This window comes from Rhinoraja longicauda, chromosome 32 (genome assembly GCF_053455715.1).
Source record: "Rhinoraja longicauda isolate Sanriku21f chromosome 32, sRhiLon1.1, whole genome shotgun sequence".
Taxonomy (NCBI): domain Eukaryota; kingdom Metazoa; phylum Chordata; class Chondrichthyes; order Rajiformes; family Arhynchobatidae; genus Rhinoraja; species Rhinoraja longicauda.
This window is the reverse complement of record NC_135984.1, coordinates 22224351-22245936: the sequence shown is the minus strand read 5'-3', so window position 1 is coordinate 22245936 and position 21586 is coordinate 22224351. Positions and strand designations below refer to the sequence as shown.

General features: G+C 46.9%; 1 protein-coding gene across 5 annotated transcripts in view; it reads left to right on the top strand.

Annotated features, from left to right (window-relative positions):
• pknox2 (pbx/knotted 1 homeobox 2) overlaps positions 1–21586 on the top strand; it is a 411407-nt gene that overhangs the window by 244963 nt on the left and 144858 nt on the right. For all 5 annotated transcript variants that reach the window (XM_078427015.1, XM_078427017.1, XM_078427016.1 and 2 more), the window contains exon 4: positions 18243–18351. In XM_078427015.1, the coding sequence (XP_078283141.1) occupies positions 18265–18351 (87 nt within the window). In that variant the 5' untranslated portion in view covers positions 18243–18264. The remainder of the gene's footprint in view (positions 1–18242; positions 18352–21586) is intronic.

Below are 21586 nucleotides of genomic sequence, written 5' to 3'. Positions count from 1 at the left end.
AGGCAGTGGAGGCCAATTCACTGGATGTATTCAAGAGGGAGTTGGATTTAGCTCTTATGGCTAATGGAATCAAGGGATATGGGGAAAAAGCAGTAACGGGGACTGATTTTGGATGATCAGCCATGATCCTATTGAATGGCAGTGTTGGCTCAAAGGGCCGAATGGCCTACTCCTGCACCTATTTTCTATGTTTCTATGATGAGGGAAAGATTTAACCTGCTCCATTTTGGAAGAATTCTGTGTGAGAAAGCTTTTCTTCTTTGCATCGCAACCTGTTTTTTCTTAGTAACTTGATACGGTTCTTGCTCCTGCACTGAGACTCGTCAGCTTGCTGACTCTGCTGAAGAAATCTCCACTTGTTCAACAGAAGTAGTCCTATGTTGTTCCTTCCGAGTGCCTCTGACCAATCTCTCCAGATAATGTTGTATGGCTGTTCTGGGCTAGAACCTTGGAGAGTCCTGGGTTTGTGTCTTCTGGCTGCCTGCTAAGTGCTTCACCTTGAGGCAGAGTTGGGTTTCGTGAATGACTTGGGGGGGAAAGCAGACATTTTCTGTTTTAGTTTTTTTTAAGAGAAATTACCTCTGGGTCATTGCTTCATTTCTGCATGTCAGCAGAATGCACTAGCTACTTGTCTTGCAAGCAGCTAATGAAATACTGTATGCAGCTACTTTTTCTCCCATTAAATTCCCCTTGACAATTGGCAGTACACTAACCAAAGATTCATTAGCAGGGCTGTAGGGGGGAAAAAAGCAAGCTAGTAGAAATGTTTGTCTAACTCCTTCACTTCCAAGCGGGGCTGAATGGCCTCCTGTGCTGGGTAATTCAGTTGGTGTATCGTTAAAAAAAAATGATGAGGATTCTGGTTTGTAAATTGAGGAAAGTTTTCCAGGTTGAAGAAACAAGGAACTGCAGATGCAGGTTTTAAAAAAAAGTGCTGGAGAAACAGTTGGTCAAGCAGCATCTCCGGAGAACATGGATAGGTTTCCCAGGTTGTTTGTGTCACACTCACAGCAAGGCTTTTGATAAGGTCCCACATGGTATGCTGCTCTGGAAGGTTAGATCACATGGGATCCAGAGAGAGCTACCAAGGTCGGCACGGTGGCGCAGCGGTAGAGTTGTTGCCTTACAGCGAATGCAGCGCCGGAGACATAGGTTCGATCCTGACTACGGGTGCTGTACTGTACGGAGTTTGCACGTTCTCCCCGTGACTTGCGTGGGTTTTCTCCGAGATCTTCGGTTTCCTCCCACACTCCAAAGACGTACAGGTTTGTAGGTTAATTGGCAGGGCAAATGTAAAAATTGTCCCTAGTGGGTGTAGGATAGTGTTAATGTGCGGGGATCGCTGGGCGGTGTGGACCCGGTGGGCCGAAGGGCCTGTTTCTGCGCTGTATCTCTAAATCTAAATCTAAAAAAATCTAAACTAGGTATAGAATTGGCTTCATGAATGGAAGTAGAGAAAGATGGTGGAGGTTTGCATTTTTGGACTGGAGGTCTGTGACTAGCGGTGTGCCTTAGGGCTCGGTGCTGGGCCCATTGCTGTTTGTGGTTTATCTTAAAGATTTTGATGAGAATCTATAAGGCATGATTAGTACGTTTGCAGATGACACCAAAGTAGGTGGCATCATAGATAACGAAAATGGTCATTATAATATGTAACAGGATCTTGATCCAGGCAGGTGGACTAAGGAATCGTGAATGGAGTTTAATACAGATAAGTGTGAGGTGTTCCGTTTGGGAAGTCGAATCAGGGCAGGACCTTTACAGTGAATGAAAGGGATCTGGGGAGTGTTGGAGAGCAGAGGGAACGAGGAGTGCAGGTACATAGTTCCTTGAAAGAGGCCTCACAAGTAGATAGGGTGGGCAATAAGGCTTTTGGCACATTGGACTTTATCAGTGAGCATATTGATTATAAAATTTGGGATATTATTTTACTGTTGTACTAGACATTCTGAGTCCGCATTTGGAGTATTGTCTTCAGTTTTCGTCACCTTGTTTACAGAAAAGATGTTGTTAAGCTGGAAAGGGTGCAGGGAAGATTACCGAGGATGTTTCCAGGAATCGAGGGCCTGTGCTATAGGGAGAGTTTGAGCCGGTTAGTGCTTTATTCCTTGGAGCGCAGGAGGATGAGGGGTGATCTTATAGTGGTGTATAAAATGATTAGGGGATTCTGGAAGCAGGCTATTGATAAGTAAATTGATGCCACAACCAATGATGGCTTCGGTGGTCTTGCTTATGATTGAAGGTGGGCTTATCGGAAACAAATTAGCTGGATAATTTTTTTGTGAACAGGATATATCTATGATCAATGTTCTGTATGCCTCCACTTCCAGATACTGGAAGGAGGTGGTCCCAAGTGCAACCCTTGTCCCAGTGATGGTGGTGCCCATTAGGCAAGTGCCAAATATATTTATATTTGCAACTAGCTTCGGCCAGAAGTGCCAAAGAAATTGTCCAATGCTGTCCCTTACTGAGAGGTGCTAATCTCACAATAGGCAGTAATTAGACCATTTGATTCACACCACAGGCGCTCAATAAACAGCTCGGAGCACTGGATATATCAAACCCCATGCGACCAAATAATGTCCTGGATGTAGCACGGACAACTTATATTCCAGACTGGATTTCATCTGTACATTAAGCTATGCCTAGCAGGCAATATGCAACAGTTATAGAAACATAGAAAATAGGTGCAGGAGGAGGCCATTTGGCCCTTAGAGCCGGCACCGCCATTCAATATGATCATGGCTGATCATCCAAAATCAGTACCCCGTTCCTGCTTTCTCCTCATATCCCTTGATTCCGTTAGCCCTAATAGCTATATCTAACTCTCTCTTGAAAACATCCAGTGAATTGGCCTCCACTGCCTTCTGTGGCAGAAAGTTCCACAGATTCACAACTCTCTGGGTGAAAAAGTTTTTCCTCATCTCAGTCCTAAATGGCCTACCCCTTATTCTTAAATGAAGAACCCCTGGTTCTGGACTCCCCCAACATCGGGAACATTTTTCCTGCATTTAGTCTGCTTAATCCCTTAAGTATTGTATATGATTCTATAAGATTCCCTCTCATCCTTCTAAATTCCAGTGAATACAAGTCCAGTCGATCCATTCTTTCATCATATGTCAGTCCCACCCTCCCAGGAATCACTTGTATTGCTGGAAGTGGGGGGGGCGGGACATAGTCCAGGCAAGTGATATGTTAATACAGGTGAGGGGGAGAGGGTTGGTGAAAAGACAAAAAAAACAAGTGTGAAATAAGGAGATAAGGATAGATATGTGAAATGTGAAGCAAGAAGAACAATTACAGATGGAAGGGAATGGGAATGGGGGAGGGGGTTGTTGGGAGGAGGAAAGGAGGGGGGGAGGAAAGGAGGGGAAAGCTGGGCCATCCAGCTGGGGCAGAGAAGAGAGGGGGAGAAAGGAAGGGGGGCATTGTTCATAGGCTAGTGATATAAAATGAGGGAATTCAATGTTCACACTGTTGGGTTTTTTAGATGTTTAGATTTAGAGATACAGCGCGGATACAGGCCCTTCGGCCCACCGAGTCCGCGCCGCCCAGCGATCCCCGCACATTAACACTATCCTACACACACTAGGGACAATTTTTACATTTACCCAGTCAATTAACCTACATACCTGTACGTCATTGGAGTGTGGGAGGAAACCGAAGATCTCGGAGAAAACCCACGCAGGTCACGGGGAGAACATACAAACTCCGTACGGACGGCGCCTGTAGTCAGGATCGAACCTGAGTCTCCGGCGCTGTATTTGCTGTAAGGCAGCAACTCTACCGCTGCGCCACTGTGCCGCCGAATATGACACACAGCGGAACATGACTTGCTGTTCATCCAGTTTGCATATGGCCGTACTCTGGCAATGGAAGAGGCCTGCTCTCTAGTTGCTGGTCGGATGGTTCTGTTGCCTGATAACAGTTCAATTACTGAAATTTGTAACCAATTCTTTCTCCCTGATTGAGAAGCATGTGTTTGGGCTGTGGTGAAAGTACAGAAGTTGGTTCTGTTACACAGAAGTCTGAAAACACATACTGTAACTCTGAATTCAGGGGAGAAAAAAATTCCAGCTGTTATCGGGCAATCTAACCATCCTATCACCAACTAGAGAGCGGTCCTGAGCTACCATCTACCTCATTGGAGACCCTCGGACTATCTTTAATCGGACTTTACTGGACACTATCTTGCACTAAATGTTATACCCTTAAGCCTGTTTCTGTTCACTGTGGATGGCTTGGTTGTAATCATGTATAGTCTTTTCAATGACTGGATATCACCCAACAAAAAAGCTTTTCACTGTACATGTACATGTGACAATAAACTAAACTGAGCCGATGGGTCAACTCTGCTGCATGGATACTATCACCTGGCTTTTTAAACATGGAAGGGTATCACAGCTACATCTAATTTTCCCCCTGAAGTACTTGTGCAAATGCTTCTAGCAAGGGTCGTTGTGTTATTTTCTCCTTCCTTGGTGCAAACATCTTGAAGTTAATTGTACAGCCACCATTCAGGTTGAGACCAGCCAGCTGAACACAGGGACTGATCCTGGGATCTCCCTGATCTATGTTGGTTTGATATGAAACCATGCAGTATATCAGGGACCAATAAGGGCTATTCACCTCGTTTGTTTGACATTTTTATTGTTTTTTATCAGTAATGGGAGCTATAAACCGCACGGAATTTTATAAATGATGTGTCAGGCCTGCTCTGCAATGTGATAAATGGTTTCACTGATAAGGATGAATGGCTAACTCAGGACCAATGTAGACTCTGATGGTTTTTGGTGTGCTTCATAACGGGAAACTCGTTTTTTTTTTACACCTGTCTCTGAAACAGTTTTTCAAATGGTTAAAAAGGACAATTATTTTAATGAGTTTAACGCACCTCTAGAATGTTAAAAAAAAAGTGAAGGTTTCAGATCAGAAGCTGTGAATAGTGTAGGATGTCCAGATTCTGAAAAATGAAATGAAGCTGTCTCTGAGACAGCAGCAAGCTGGAGGCCTTTGTAGTTATAAAGTACATTACACCCGATAGTTAATTTGTGTACAACGAGATCTAACAATGCTAGAGGTAATGAGCAGGTCTTTCTGTTTAGTATTCCTGGAGTGAGAAATATTAGCCGTGGTACGGCGAGAGATTTACTGCACTGTTTCAAAACAGTGGCAGAATGTTTGACATCTGTGTGCGAGGAATAGTGAGTGTCTCTGTTCGGGGTAAACTCTCCACAAAAATAGTAATAGTTGCTCCACAGAGCAGCTCAACGCAGCATGTGCAGATCTCTATTGTTAGCCGGGTAGAGCTGCTGCCTCACAACATCAGAGACCCGGGTTCAATCCTGACCAAGGGTGCTGTGTGTGTGGAGTTTGCATTTTCTCCGTGTGCTCCAGTTTCCTCCCATTTCGAAGACGTGTGAATTTGCAGGTTGATTGGACTCTGCACATTGTCTCTCGTGTGTTAGTGAGTGGATGAATTTGAGAGTTAATATAAAAACATGAAAGATTCAGCATCAAAATAGGTCCATCGGCTCACCGAGTCTACACTGACTAGTGATCTCCTTTTTCACACACATTCTATATTACCCCACGGTAGACACAAAATGCTGGAGTAACTCAGCGGATCAGGCAGCACCTCGGGAGAGAAGGAATGGATGATGTTTCGGGTCGAGACCCTTCTTCAGTCTGAAGAAGGGTCTCGACCCGAAACGTCACCCATTCCTTCTCTCCCGAGATGCTGCCTGACCCGCTGAGTTACTCCAGCATTTTGTGTCTACCTTCGATTTAAACCGGCGTCTGCAGTTTTATTTCCTATATTCCACTTTCTCATCTACTCACTCGCACACTAGAGGACAATTTACAGAAGCCAATTAACCTACAACCAGCATGTCTTTGGAATGTGGGAGGAAACCGGAGCACCTGGAGGTCAGTGATGACAGACCGAGCGAGGAACAGGAACATTGCACTTTGCATTTTATTTTGAGGTCATGCTTCAAACAAAATATTTAGCTCTGGATCAGTTCCTGAAGGAAAATACAGCTTTACAAAATATGGCCCAAAGTCGCAGTGAAATTACTTTCTTACAAGTAGTCCAGTGGAGTAATGCCGTGCTTAAGCACATTCTGATTAGCAAAGTGAACAGAAATAGCCCACTGAACCCACATGCAGGAAGGGCCATGTTTTGGCGCCATTTTCAAAGTCCAGTCTGCGCTCCGGTTCTTACAAGCGGTGCCCGGTCCAGGCAAGCCCCAGGCTGCAGCGGGCCTCCATGCCTATTGCCTTCATTGGTCATGTGGCTCGGCCTGCGAACTGAGGTCCCTCTCCTTGCCCGTCCACCTTTGTGCCTTGGGTGGGCCATTCCCTGCCTCCCCTACCCCATCCTTGATCCTCGCCCATCGCATCCGTCACCATCGCCAGCTCCATCCTCCCAGTCTGTTGTCCTCGAGGAAGGGCAGGACCTGCTTGGCGGCCTCTCCCCTACAGACAGCAGCCCGCCGGGTCTTGGTGCATCCGGCTGCTGGGGTCAAGCGGTTTCCTCCCAGCATTAAATAAATGACCCAAGTTGTGCACTACGTTCAATCTATATTAAGGTATTGCTTCGCTGTCGGAGTTCTGAATCATCAGTGTAAGGAACGTCCATTGACTGCACTAATCTGCCATTAACACCTGAAACCAGCACCAGATGCGCATTCTGACCTGATACAATATTCTGGCATGAAGATGGATGTTTGAATGTTCTAGCTGGAAATAATAATCTTACGTGGCACAGCGGTAGAGTTGCTGCTGTTTAGAGACGTGGGTGCGATCCTGACTACGGGTGCTGTCTGACATGGTGTTTGTACGCTTTCCCTGTGACCGCGTGGGTTTTCTCCAGTTGCTCCTGTTTCCTCCCACTCTCCACACGCCACGTAAAGGGTGGTAGGTTATTTGGCTTCTGTGAATTGCAAGTTGTCCTCAGTGTGCAGGATAGTGCTAGTGTACAGGGTAATTACTGGTCGGCACAGACTCAGTGAGCTGAAGAACCTGTCTCCATGCTGTATCTCTAAAGTCTAAAGTCTACAGGCCAGTCTTTCACTCTCAGCAGAGTGCCCTTCATGGGGTTGAGGGCCTTGGAATACACTTTGAAGGGAACTGATGACACTCGCTGTCCCAACTTCTGGGACATGGCAGTGGGATTCTTATCAGCACTTCCCAATGGAATTCTGCTTTTAATCCAAGGAATCTCACTGATGGCAGTGTCTCTAAAGGCGAGGCTTTGAATCCTTGCCTTATATGTAGCCGATGCCTCGGGGCCTGCCAGGTATGTGTGTAGCAGCTAGTGTGTGGGGAGCACCTGAGCCACTTCACGTCAGACCGTCAAACATCGTGAGCTGAGAATCAGTTTTCATTGCCTTTCATGTGGCTTTTGCACTAGCCTTTCAGGAACCCCAAGCAAAACACAAAACGACAAAGTACTGGGATAATTCAATGGGTCAGGCAGCATCTCTGGAGGAAATGGATAAAGAAGTTGAGTGATGAGGAACTGTGAAGGAGCAAAGAATTTAGGTACCTATGATGACAAATCATAAAAAGGTAGTGGTATTGATTTTATTATTGTCATATGCACCAAGAAACAGATAAATGTTTTTTGTTTGTGAGCTATCCAATTAAATCTGATCATACCATACATGAGTCCAATCCAGCCACAAACACAAGTACAGCAGGAATGAATGGATGAATGAATGAATGAATGAATAAGTTTATTGGCCAAGTATGTACATATACAAGGAATGTGCCTTGGTGCTCCGCTCGCAAGTAACAACACGAACATACAGTAAACAATTAAGAATAAAGCATAAAACATTAAAACATTAAGAATACATTACAGTTTAAACACGCGAGTGAAATAAACCAGAGCAAAAAGAGACGACAGACTTTTGGTTATTGAGTAGAGCTACTACTCATGGAAAAAAAGCTGTTTTTATGTCTGGCTGTGGCTGCTTTGACAGTCCGGAGTCACCTTCCAGAGGGAAGTGCTTCAAAGAGTCTGTGGCCAGGTGGCGCAAAGAATGCAGAAATATATCGTGTACAGCTTTATAGCGTTTACATTCATGAGAGGAATAGTTTGGGTAGATGCACAGAATCTCTTGCCCAGTGTAGGTGAATCAAGGAACAGAGGACATAGGTTTAAGGTGAAAGGGAAAAGATTTAAAAGGAATCTGAGGGGTAAATATTTCATACAAAGAGTGGTGGGTGTATGGAACAAGCTGCCAGAGTTTAAGAAACAGTTTAAGAAACAGTTAGACAGGTACATGGATAGGACAGGTTTGGAGGGATATGGACCAAACGCAGGCAGGTGGGACTAGTGTAGCTGGGACATGTTGGCCGGTGTGGGCAGGTTGGGCCAAAGGGCCTATTTCCACACTGTATCACTCTGTGACTCTATGAGTTATAGAGAAACTGTCCAATTTCTTCAAAAAGGTAGGTTGGAAGATTGGGACTACATCTTAGCGAATGGAAGGACCATTCAATAACCTGACCACCTTCTGGGAGGGCCGTTCAGTCATCTAATAACAAGCTTATGACAGAACAGTTCAGTAGTCTTTTCAGTGTTTACATATTCTGTTGTGCTGCTGCAAGTAAGAATTTCATTGTTCTATCTGGGATATCTATATACGAAAACGCTCGTTTGTTTGTTTGTTTGTTCCTGAACTACAGCCAAAACTGTACACGATAGCGCGACAATTTTAGGCCCACCTTACTCACCGTCGTCCCATTGGTGCTAATGGAAGAAGTTTCATTGAAATCAGTGTTATATTTTTTAAGTTTAAATCTTTTAAACTTTAAATCTATCTACGAGGGAGGGAGGGGGAAGGGAGGGGGGTGGAGGAAGGAAGGGAGGGAGGGTGGAGGGAGGGGGGGGAGGGGAAGGGAGGGAGAGGAAGGGGGGAGGGGAGTGGAAGTGGGGCAGGGGGAGGGGAGGGAAAGGGGAGGAGGGGGGGAGGGAAGGGGGATTGAGGGGGAGGAGGGAGGAGAGGGTGTTACAGGAGAGGTTTGGGCCCAACGGGTCTACTTGGTCTAGTATGACAATAAAATACTCATGACTATTGACTCAATAATGAAGGTAGACACAAAATGCTGGAGTAACTCAGCGGGTCAGGCAGCATCTCAGGAGAGAAGGAATGGGTGACATTTTGGGTCGAGACCCTTCTTCAGACTCAATAATAGTCAGTGGCACTAAGTTGCAAGGAGGTTCCATTCAAGAGGACTATCGGAATGTTAGCCTTTCTCTCCTTAGAGCCAGAATATAAAATAAGGAGGGGAAGTTCGTTTCCTGGGAATTTGGTCAGATTTCAGCGTGTAGTTTCTTCCTTTCCGTCTCCTTTATTTCCAGAGCAGCAACGTTACTTTTACAGTTTTCCAATCCTCTGTGACCTCTCTAGAAACCGGGGGGGATTTTGGTCGATTGCAACCAATGCCTCTGCAGCCACTTCCTTCACGATGCTAGGTTGCAGGCCGACAGGTCTGGCTGGTAGTCAGCCTCAACAAACCAACATCAGGAGTGGTCCAGGTATCCTTGGCTACCACAGCTCTACTGAGAGATGTTCTCCTTGAAGGATTAACTGCAGAGATTGATCAGAATGCTGGCAGTCAGTGCTGGAAAGGTCAGATTACAAGATTAGGTTCTCCCTATATCTCTACATTCCTTTGGAACATAGATGGAGGCCATTCAATAGACAATAGACAATAGGTGCAGGAGGAGGCCATTCGGCCCTTCGAGCCAGTACCACCGTTCAGTCCATCAAGACAATGATAGTTTACTGAGCAATCCAATTTCCTCACTAATTTTCCCTGTACCCTATTCTCTGTATATTTCCATCAATTCCCCTCCCCCTCCGTCAGAATCTACCACCCTCACAACCTACCAACCCAAATACCTCCCCTTCCCCCCCCCCCCCACCCATCCCCCCATCCCCACCACCACCAGAAGAATAAGAAAATAAGAGATAGACCAGTTTGGATTTAGACCGCGTATTAACTTCTTTAAAACAGTAATGGGAAATGTGGATACTGGGATAATTGGGAAGTCCTTCACAAGCTGCTAGGGTTCCGTTGGGCCTGAAGTGTTCAGAGGGGGCACTTTGGATTTTAACAACACGTCCTGTGCATTTGAAAAAATTGTCTTTAGGTGGAATTAAATGAGATTGTTGGGACTGATGAGTTTTAAAGTGACATTAGTGCAATGGCAGTTTGAAGCTAATCCTCAGCATCTGGCTCAAGAGACTTGGTAATGGTTGGCCAAATAGCCAGACTTAATAACATAGTCTGGCTGTGAAAACAATATCAGTCTGTGCCCTGGTAAATAGTGAGGATCTGGTTGCAAAACTGCAGGACGTGTGCACTTTAAAGATTCATGGTTTTTATTGGATTAAAATCGAACATTGTCCCTGTCCACTCGAGTGGACCTTAAGCCCTGGTTCTTGTCATCCCCTATTCTCCTCCTTGCTGGTCTGGGTAAATGGGCCAGGTCCCTGTGGAGAAGGGAGTTCACAGAAGCAGTTGCTTCAAAAGAGTTAGACTTTAGGGATACACAGTGGATATAGGTCCATCGGCCCACCGAGCCCATGCCGACCATCGATCACCCCATACACCCCGACCACCGAGCCCATGCCGACCATCGATCACCCCATACACCCCGAACATCGATCACCCCGACCATCGATCACCCCATACACCCCGACCATCGATCACCCCATACACCCCGAACATCGATCACCCCGACCATCGATCACCCCATACACCCCGAACATCGATCACCCCGACCATCGATCACCCCATACACCCCGACCATTGATCACCCCATGTACCCCGACCATCGATCACCCCGACCATCGATCACCCCATACACCCCGAACATCGATCACCCCGACCATCGATCACCCCATATACCCCGACCATCGATCACCCCATACACCCCGACCATCGATCACCCCATACACCCCGAACATCGATCACCCCGACCATCGATCACCCCATACACCCCGACCATCGATCACCCCGACCATCGATCACCCCATACACCCCGAACATCGATCACCCCGACCATCGATCACCCCATACACCCCGACCATCGATCACCCTGACCATCGATCACCCCATACACCCCGAACATCGATCACCCCGACCATCGATCACCCCATACACCCCGACCATCGATCACCCCATACACCCCGACCATCGATCACCCCATACACCCCGAACATCGATCACCCCGACCATCGATCACCCCATACACCCCGACCATCGATCACCCCATACACCCCGAACATCGATCACCCCGACCATCGATCACCCCATATACCCCGACCATCGATCACCCCATACACCCCGAACATCGATCACCCCGACCATCGATCACCCCATACACCCCGACCATCGATCACCCCATACACCCCGAACATCGATCACCCCGACCATCGATCACCCCATATACCCCGACCATCGATCACCCCATATACCCCGACCATTGATCACCCCATGTACCCCGACCATCGATCACCCCATACACCCCAAACATCGATAACCCCGACGATCGATCACCCCATACACCCCAAACATCGATAACCCCGACCATCGATCACCCCATACACCCCAAACATCGATAACCCCGACCATCGATCACCCCATACACCCCAAACATCGATCACCCTGACCATCGATCACCCCATACACCCCGAACATCGATCACCCCGACCATCGATCACCCCATATACCCCGACCATTGATCACCCCATGTACCCCGACCATCGATCACCCCATACACCCCGAACATCGATCACCCCGACCATTGATCACCCCATGTACCCCGACCATCGATCACCCCATACACCCCAAACATCGATCACCCCGACCATCGATCACCCCATACACCCCAAACATCGATCACCCTGACCATCGATCACCCCATACACCCCGACCATCGATCACCCCATACACCCCGAACATCGATCACCCCATACACCCTGACCATCGATCACCCCATACACTAGCACCACCCTCCACACTGGGAACAATCTTGTACAATTTTTACTGAAGCCAATTAATCTACAAACATGTACGTCTTTAGAGTGTGGGTGGACACGGGAGCACCTGGAGAAAACCCACGTGGTCGCACGGAGAATGTACAAACTCCGTACAGAGAGCATACGTAGTCAGGGTCGAACCCGGGTCTCTGGTGCCGTAAGGCAGCAACACTACCGCTGCACCACCATGCCACTCTTTGTTTCAAAGTAGAAGGGAAGAGAATCCAGCAATGACCAAAATGTAAATGGAGTTGGAATTGTCACTGATATTTTCCAGAGTGATTGGCCTTGTGATGCGGGTGGACTGGGCTCATGCGTAAAGTACAGCCATTTGATTGAGGAAGAGTAGATGGCACTGACAGCAAGCAGTAATCTCCGATACGGTAGCGGCACGGTAGCGCAGCGGTAGAGTTGCTGCTTTACAGCGAATGCAGCGCCGGAGACTCAGGTTCGATCCTGACTACAGGTGCTGCACTGTAAGGAGTTTGTACGTTCTCCCCGTGACCTGCGTGGGTTTACTCCGAGATCTTCGGTTTCCTCCCACACTCCAAAGACGTACAGGTATGTAGGTTAATTGGCTGGGTAAATGTAAAAATTGTCCCTAGTGGGTGTAGGATAGTGTTAATGTACGGGGATCGCTGGGCGGCACGGACTTGGAGGGCCGAAAAGGCCTGTTTCCGGCTGTATGTATATGATATGATATGATATCGATCAGGGATTGCAGCAAGGGAGAATAGAAGCACAGTGCACACTGGTCAGGTTTCTTTCAAGTGAAACTCAAAGTACTAAAAATAGAAAATGCTGGAAACATTCAGCAGGTTAAAACAAAGAATCTTAGATCTGAAACATGATGCGGTACGGTGGCGCAGCGGTAGAGTTGCTGCCTTACAGCACCAGAAACCCGGTTCGATTCTGACTGCGGGTGCTGTCTGGATGGATTTTGTATTTTCTCCCTGTGACCCGTGGGTTTTTCTCCAGGTGCTCTAGTTTCCTTCCACATTCTAACGACATGCAGTTTTGTAGATTAGTTAGCTTCTGTAAATTGTCCCCTGTGTGTCGGATGAAACTGGTGCACGCGTGATCATCGGCCGGCGTGGACTCGGTGGGCCAAAGGGCCTGTTTTCACGCTGTGTCTCTAAACGTGAACAGGTTTTCCTACCACAGATACTGACTGACTTGCTGAGTGCTTCCAGAAGTTTAGTTAATTATTTCAAATTTCCAGCGTCTGGCGTTCTGTTTATTTTATAATTTAGTTTAGCTTCATATAGAGATCAAGCACACAAACAGGCCCTTCGACCCACTGAGTCCACACCAACTATTGATCAGCCTTCTATGCCATCCCACTTTCTCATCCACTCTCTACACAATGGGAGCAATTTACAGAGGAACGGAGGCGCAGCGGCAGAGTTGCTGCCTTACAGCGCTTACGGTGCCGGACACCCGGGTTCGATCCCAACCACAGGTGCTGTCTGTACTGAGGTAGTACGTTCTCCCTGTGACCGCGTGGGTTTTCTCCGAGATCTTCGGTTTCCTCCCACACTCCAGGCGCACAGATTTGTAGGTTAATTGGCTTGATATAAGTGTAAATTGTCCCTAGTGTGTGTAGGGTAGTGTTAATGTGTGGAGATCACTAGTTGGCACGGACTGGGTGGGCTGAAGGGCCTGTTTCCGTGCTATATCTCTAAACTAAACTGAACTTACAAACCCCTGTCTTGCGGATGTGGGGGGAAACCGGAGCACCCGGAGGGAATCCACATGGTCACAGGGAGAATGTGCAAACTACATCATCAGAGGTCAGGGTAGAACCTGGGTCACTCTGCCATCTTTGATTATCAACTTGCAAGATTATTAATTGCATTTGATTTTTCATTGAAACGGCTCAAGCTATGAGGCACTGCACCACTGTGCAAACTGTTAATCAGAGTAATTTTGCTTTGATCATGAACTTGTTTGGGATGGCCGACCAATGACATAAATGGTCCATAAGTTCTGGAAGCATGAAAATTTCTATCATTTTCACCACTTAAATTTCCTGGAAATGATTGTAATTAGAGTCATAGAGTCATACTGCATGGAGACAGGCCCTTCAGCCCAACTTGCCCATACCGACCAACATGCCCCATCTGCAGTAGTCCCACCTGCCTGAGTTTTGCCCATATCCCTCTAAACCTGTCCTATCCATGTACCTGTCCAAATGCCTTTTCAATGTTGTGACAGTACTTGCCTCAATAGCCTTCTCTGGCAGCTCATTCCGTACACCCACCGGTCTTAGTGTAAAAAATAAATTGCCCCTCGAGTTCCTATTAAAAGTCTTTCCCCTCCTCACCTTAAACCTATGGTTTTGGTTGAGAACAATAAGTGAGCCTTACTTGAGAGACTGGCAGTTGGGCACAAAGAGAGTTACGAACTTAATTACGAACTTCCCGAATTATTAATTCTTTTGTGAAATGAATATTGAAAGTGGCAAGCTGCCCTGACTATAGATAGACACAAACTGCTGGAGTAACTCAACAGGTCAGGTAGCTTCTCTGGAGAAAAAGGATGGGTGTTGTTTCAGGTTGGGACATTTCTTTATGTAAAACGTCACCCATCCTTTTTCTTTATAGATGCTGCCTGACCCGATGAGTTATTCCAGCACTTTGTGTCTATCTTTGATATAAATCAGCATCTACAGTTGTTTCTACAAGTTGTCCTGATTGTCTGGGCTATCCTGTCAAGTCAGACTCCATATTTGGACCAAATGAATGATGAGCCCAGCATTTGTTGTCCATGCCATGGGAAATGAGGCTTTGGTTGGTTAGTTCTGAAGCTAGAAGATCGGTCTGGAGTTGTATATGGGCCCAACCATATATTGTTACATTAGACAATAGACAATAGGTGCAGGAGTAGGCCATTCGGCCCTTAGAGCCAGCACCATCATTCAATGTGATCATGGGTGATCATTCTCAATCAGTACCCCGTTCCTGCCTTCTCCCCATACCCCCTGACTCCGCTATCCTTAAGAGCTCTATCTAGCTCTCTCTTGAATGCATTCAGAGACTTGGCCTCCACTGCCTTCTGAGGCAGTGAATTCCACAGATTTACAACTCTCTGACTGAAAAAGTTTTTCCTCATCTCCGTTCTAAATGGCCTGCCCCTTATTCTTAAACTGTGGCCCCTGGTTCTGGACTCCCCCACCATTGGGAACATGTTTCCTGCCTCTAACGTGTCCAACCCCTTAATAATCTTATATGTTTCAATAAGATCCCCTCTCATCCTAAATTCCAGTGTATACAAGCCTAGCCGCTCCAATCTTTCAACATACGACAGTCCCGCCATTCCGGGAATTAACCTAGTTACCTGGAGGATGTACCAATAGACTTTCATAATAGCTTCTGGTCGTTTCACAGATGCTGGCTTTATATTTCAAATATTTGAGTTTTGTTTTCAGTTTAGAGATACAGCGCAGAAACAGGCCCTTCAGCCCACCGAGTCCATGCCGACTAGCGTTCCCGCACACTAACACTACCCTGCTCACACTATGGACTACTTACACTTTTATCAAGCAAATTAACCTACAAACCTGTACGTCTTTGGAATGTGGAGGGAAACCAGAGCACCTGGAGAAAACCTATGCAGGATCGAACCCGTGACTCTGGCGCTGTAAGGCAGCAACTCTATCTCTGCGCCACCGTGCCATCCTTATATATTAAATTCTGTTAACTTATCTCAATGTAATTATTCTCATCTGCACTGGGAGGATTCATACTTGTGTTTCTGGATCAATAACCCTAGCTCTGGGCTACTGCTGCAGTAACTAACCACTGTACAACTGTATTCCTTAAAATAACCCTTTGGGCAAGGTCACCTAAAACACAACCTACGTGACTATATAAAATCTTTTACAATGCTACTATTAAACATTGCCATCATGGGCTTGCTGGCTGGTTTTCAACCCTTCTCCTTTTTGCTCCCGTTCCAAATGCTGCTTCTGTCCATATTCCTCCTCTGGTCCCTCAGTCAATAAGCTGCATTCTTTGAAATCCTTTCCCTGCCATTTCCTGCCATTCCTTCTTCCTCACTCTTTCCCAGCTCAAAATCCCAGCTGGATCCCTGAAGCGTGAAATCGGAAATGACTTCTTCATCTAACGATTAGCAGAAATTTGAAGCTGAAAGCCAGTGGATTCTGGGTTGGTTGAAGTGTCCGTAGCAGATATTAATAAACCAATAAAGTACAAAGGGTTTTAACACCAAGTGTAGTGTAGTCAATGGTATTAAAATAAATATTAACCTTGAGCTAACATAATTGCTAAACTAGCTCAAGAGACTCTTCATAGATTCAATGGCACTTTATTGTCACAGGTACAGTGAAATTTATTTTTGTATACAGTTCGGTAAGGTATAATACATAAGTACTTAGACACCTCGTAGATAAGCATCTCAGATACAGTACAAGTGCACAGCAGCAGTACACTGAGACCGTACACAGTCGTCCGTTTTGGGTGCCATTTTTCAAGTTCCAGTTGTTGTAAGTGCAGGGATCCTGACCTGACCATGAAGGCCTGTTGTCCTGGTGGGGTTGCAGGGTTGGCCTGGTCAAGCGCAGTCGTAATGTCCTCCACCGCTGCAGGCCGCGTGCGGTCCAAGCGCTCGGCCTCCTGGAGAGGTGCCCGGTCCAGCCGAGCCTCAGGCTGCTGCAGGGCCTCCAGCGGCCCGTTCCAAGAACGAGGCAGTGCCCTGCCTCCCGCCTACCGGGCGACTCCCCCCCCTCTCTGGGCAGACGAGCCGGGCCTGCTGTTAGGTACGGCCGCAGCATGTGGCGGGGGTGGGGGAGGGCGTGGGGGAGGGCACCTTCTGCCATGAAGAGGTGATCGGCCGCAGTTGTCCACTCCCTCCTCTTCAACCTTCCGGGCAGGTCCCCGGTTCATGGCTAGCCGGGATTCTCCCTCCTCTTGCTATATTTCCATCTCTTGGTATTTTTCATTCTTCCTCCTTTCTTTACTTGCTTTTCGAATGAATGTTTGTGATTGACATTTCCTATTTCTGATTTGCTAAACTGCAACCCCCGACTGTATCTTTTGTGTATGAAAATACTACTTATACCAGCCCCATCGTACTAACTCCTAAACAGATTGTGCAGCGTCAATGCAAAGTAAAGATGATTTTAAGACAAATGTTGCTAAAAAGACCAATATTCTAAGGCAATCATTGGCAATAAATTAAGGAGCCGAGGTGCGTATTTGTTAGTGATCTTACCCAAAGTCTTGCTTTAAGGAATACAGAAGTATTGTGGTTTGTTACTGCAGAAGGAACCCAAGGCTGGATTATTGAGTAATTTTACCACCTTATTCCTTGTCCCTTCGCTCTCCCCCCTCGCTCTCCCCCTCGCTCTCCCCCCTCGCTCTCCTCCCTCGCTTTCCCCCCTCGCTCTCCCCCCTCGCTCTCCCCCTCACTCTCCCCCCTCGCTCTCCCCCCTCGCTCTCCCCCCTCGCTCTCCCCCCTCGGTCTCTCCCCCTCATTCTCCCCACTCGCTCTCCCCCCTCGCTCCCCCCTCCGCCCCTCGCTCTCCCACCTTGCACTCCCCCCTCGCTCTCCCCACCTCGCTCTCCCCCCCTCACACTCCCCCCTCACGCTCTCCCCCTCTTGCTCTCCGCCTTTGCTCCCCGCCTCGCACTCCCTCCTCTCGCTCTCCCCCCTCGCTCTCTCCCCTCGCTCTCCCCCTCTTGCTCTCCCCCTTTGCTCTCCCCCTTTGCTCTCCGCCTCGCACTCCCCCCTTGCTCTCCCCCTCACTCTCCCCCCTCGCTCTCCCCCTCTTGCTCTCCCCCTTTGCTCTCCGCCTCGCACTCCCCCCTCTCGCTATCCCTCCTCGCTCTCCCTGCTCGCGCTCTCCCCGCTCGCGCTCTCCCCTCATCGCTCTCTCCCCCCTCACACTCTCCCCCTCACTCTCCCTCTCACTCTCCCCTTCTCTCACTCTCCGCTTCCTTCTTCCCACCTCTCGCTCGCCTCCCTTGCTCTCCCCCTTATGCGATCCCCTCATCCTTCCTCGCGCTTCCCCCTCACTCACCCCCCCCACACGTTCTTTTCCCCGTTGCTCTCCTCCCACCCTCTCCCCCTCCCACTAAGCCAGCTAAGTACACTTCTTTTCTTCTGAACATCCTCAGGTGTTGTAAACGCCATTTTTATTGATTGTTCCCTCAGGTTCTAGATGTGAAACAATCCCATGATGCAACATGCGTCCCCTGCATCATCACTGACCATGATGGCCACCCAGGGCGTACCTCCTCCTACCTACCAAGAAAGCCAACAGGTGGGTCTGAAGTAAACGGAGAGAAACTGTTGAGTCTGCAGAAGTCTCACCCAGAGAACGCTGTGTGGAATTCCAAGAATGAGATCCCTGAAATTAATTTAAAAATTGGATCTCACCCACATACTTTTTTAGTATTGTCCGATGTGGGAGAATAGTGGAAAAAATGTGTTGGTTCCATGCTACAATATCATAATAGTTTGCAGTACAGGTCGTCTTAGTCATTTTAATTATGAGATTTTTTTTGTTGTTCAAACTACAGTGAAATTTTTTGTTATTTAAAATAATATTGTTGTAAGATATTCCATGCCTTGTTAACAATTTAGAGCTCTTTTTCTCTCTCTTGTCTTAGTGCTCTTATTTTTTGTAAATTGTATTGCATGCAATGAAATGGCATTTAATATGTAAAAGTTTTCAACCATTGAAAACTTAAAATGGACTTTCCAGATGTTGAAAAAGATCACTGGACCTACTGTCTATTCATTATTCATCACAAAAGAGACACAGTACGTTCTGCTCAATCCTCTTTACAGGCCAGATGTTATTAAATCAGGATTCATCTTTAAATATCAGCACTGAAGTCTTGGAACATTCCAGTTTTTTTTATCCCTTTAATGTATCCTCATTACCCTCTCTCCCTTGACTCTCAGTTTGAAGAAAGTTCCCGACCCGAAACGTCACCTATTCCTTTTCTCCAGAGATTTTACCTGACCAGCTGTTTACTCCAGCTTTTTGTGTCTATCCTAGATAGAGCTCTTAAGGATAGCGGAATCTAGATAGAGCTCTTAAGGATAGCGGAGTCAGGGGGTATGGGGAGAAGGCAGGAACGGGGTACTGATTGAGAATGATCAGCCATGATCACATTGAATGGCGGTGCTGGCTCGAAGGGCCGAATGGCCTCCTCCTGCACCTATTGTCTATTGTCTATTATCCTCATTTATGTTCTGCCATTGTATTACAGTATTTTAATCGCAGGTAATTCTGGAGATTTCTGTTGTTTTACTTTTTTAATTTAAGAATTGGTGACCATTTTGTTGCGAAGGATGTAGAATTCTATCAATTAGTCATGGTTAGGTTAGCAAGGTTGTGTAGATTTAAATGAATGTGATATAGTTTGCTTACATAGAACATAGAGCAGCACAGAAAAAAAGAACTGCACGTGCTGGTTTATGCCATGGATTGACCAAAAGTGCTGGATTTGTTTGGTATTCCCCCCACAGAGCAATATAACAAAGGCAAAAGCAATGGAGAAAAGAACAGATAAGCTTCAGCAAGAGGAGGGAGTGGGGGGGGGGGTTCAGAGAAAGGCTCTTATCAAGGAGACATGTTCAGCCAAACTCTCCACAACATTTCAGACATGGTGCAGCGATCAAGTCGTTGCCTTACAGCGCCAGAGACCCGAGTTCAATCCTGACCACGGGCGCTGTCTGTACGGAGTTTGGACGTTCTCCCCGTGACCGCGTGGGTTTTATCCGGGGACTCCCGTTTCCTCTCACATTCCAATGACTTACAGGTTTGCACGTCAAATGGCTTCTTTGAATTGCCCCCTAGCGTGTCGATTAGAGCTATAACCATATAACCATATAACAACTACAGCATGGAAACAGGCCTGTCCGGCCCTACCAGTCCACGCCGACCATTCTCCCTGACCTAGTCTCATCTACCTGCACTCAGACCATAACCCTCTAATCCCCTCCTATCCATATACCTATCCAATTTACTCTTAAATAATAAAATCGAGCCAGCCTCCACCACTTCCACCGGAAGCCCATTCCATACAGCCACCATCCTCTGAGTAAAGAAATTCCCCCTCATGTTACCCCTAAACCTTTGTCCCTCAATTCTGAAGCTATGTCCGTCCCCTTGTTGGAATCTTCCCCACTCTCAAAGGGAAAAGCCTACCCACGTCAACTCTGTCCGTCCCTCTCAAAATTTAAAAAACCTCTATCAAGTCCCCCCTCAACCTTCTACGCTCCAAAGAATAAAGACCCAACCTGTTCAACCTCTCTCTGTAGCCTGTGCTGAAACCCAGGCAACATTCTAGTAAATCTCCTCTGTACCCTCTCCATTTTGTCGACATCCTTCCTATAATTTGGCGACCAGAACTGCACACCATACTCCAGATTCGGCCTCACCAATGCCCTGTACAATTTTAACATTACATCCCAACTTCTATACTCGATGCTCTGATTTATAAAGGCAAGCATACCAAACGCCTTCTTCACCACCCTATCCACGTGAGATTCCACCTTCAGGGAACAATGCACAGTTATTCCCAGATCCCTCTGTTCCACTGCATTCCTCAATTCCCTACCATTTACCCTGTACGTCCTATTTTGATTTGTCCTACCAAAATGCAGCACCTCACACTTATCAGCATTAAACTCCATCTGCCATCTTTCAGCCCACCCTTCCAAAAGACCCAAGTCTCTCTGTAGACTTTGAAAATCTACCTCACTATCAACTACACCACCTATCTTAGTATCATCTGCATATTTACTAATCCAATTTGCCACACCATCATCCAGATCATTAATGTAAATGACAAACAACAGTGGACCCAACACAGATCCTTGGGGTACTCCACTAGACACTGGCCTCCAACCTGACATACAATTGTCAACCGTTACCCTCTGGTATCTCCCATTCAGCCATTGTTGAATCCATCTTGCAACCTCACTATTAATACCCAACGATTTAACCTTCTTAATCAACCTTCCATGTGGAACCTTGTCAAATGCCTTACTGAAGTAAGTGTAGAGCTAATGCAGAGCTAGTCGACTAGCTGGCTAGTAGATTGGTGGTCGGCGTGGACTCGGTGGGCGAAAGGGCTTGTTTCCACGCTGTATCTCTAAATTAAACTAAGCATTAAGCCTCATCAAGGATCAAAGCATAGACATCAGTGTTTTTATAAGGACATTCTACCAAAATGTGCTGCATGTTTTCGGCAGTGTGCACTGAGAGCGGCCTTGTTTGTGCTGTCAGGTTGACAGTGGATCTTATCGAAACATGTAAGATTATTAAGGGGTTGGACTCGTTCGAGGAAGAAAACATGTTCCCAATGTTGGGGGAGTCCAGAACAAGGGGCCACAGTTTAAGAATAAGGGGTAGGCCATTTAGAACTGAGATGAGGAAAAACTTTTTCAGTCAGAGAGTTGTAAATCTGTGGAATTCTCTGCCTCAGAAGGCAGTGGAGGCCAATTCTCTGAATGCATTCAAGAGAGAGTTGGATAGAGCT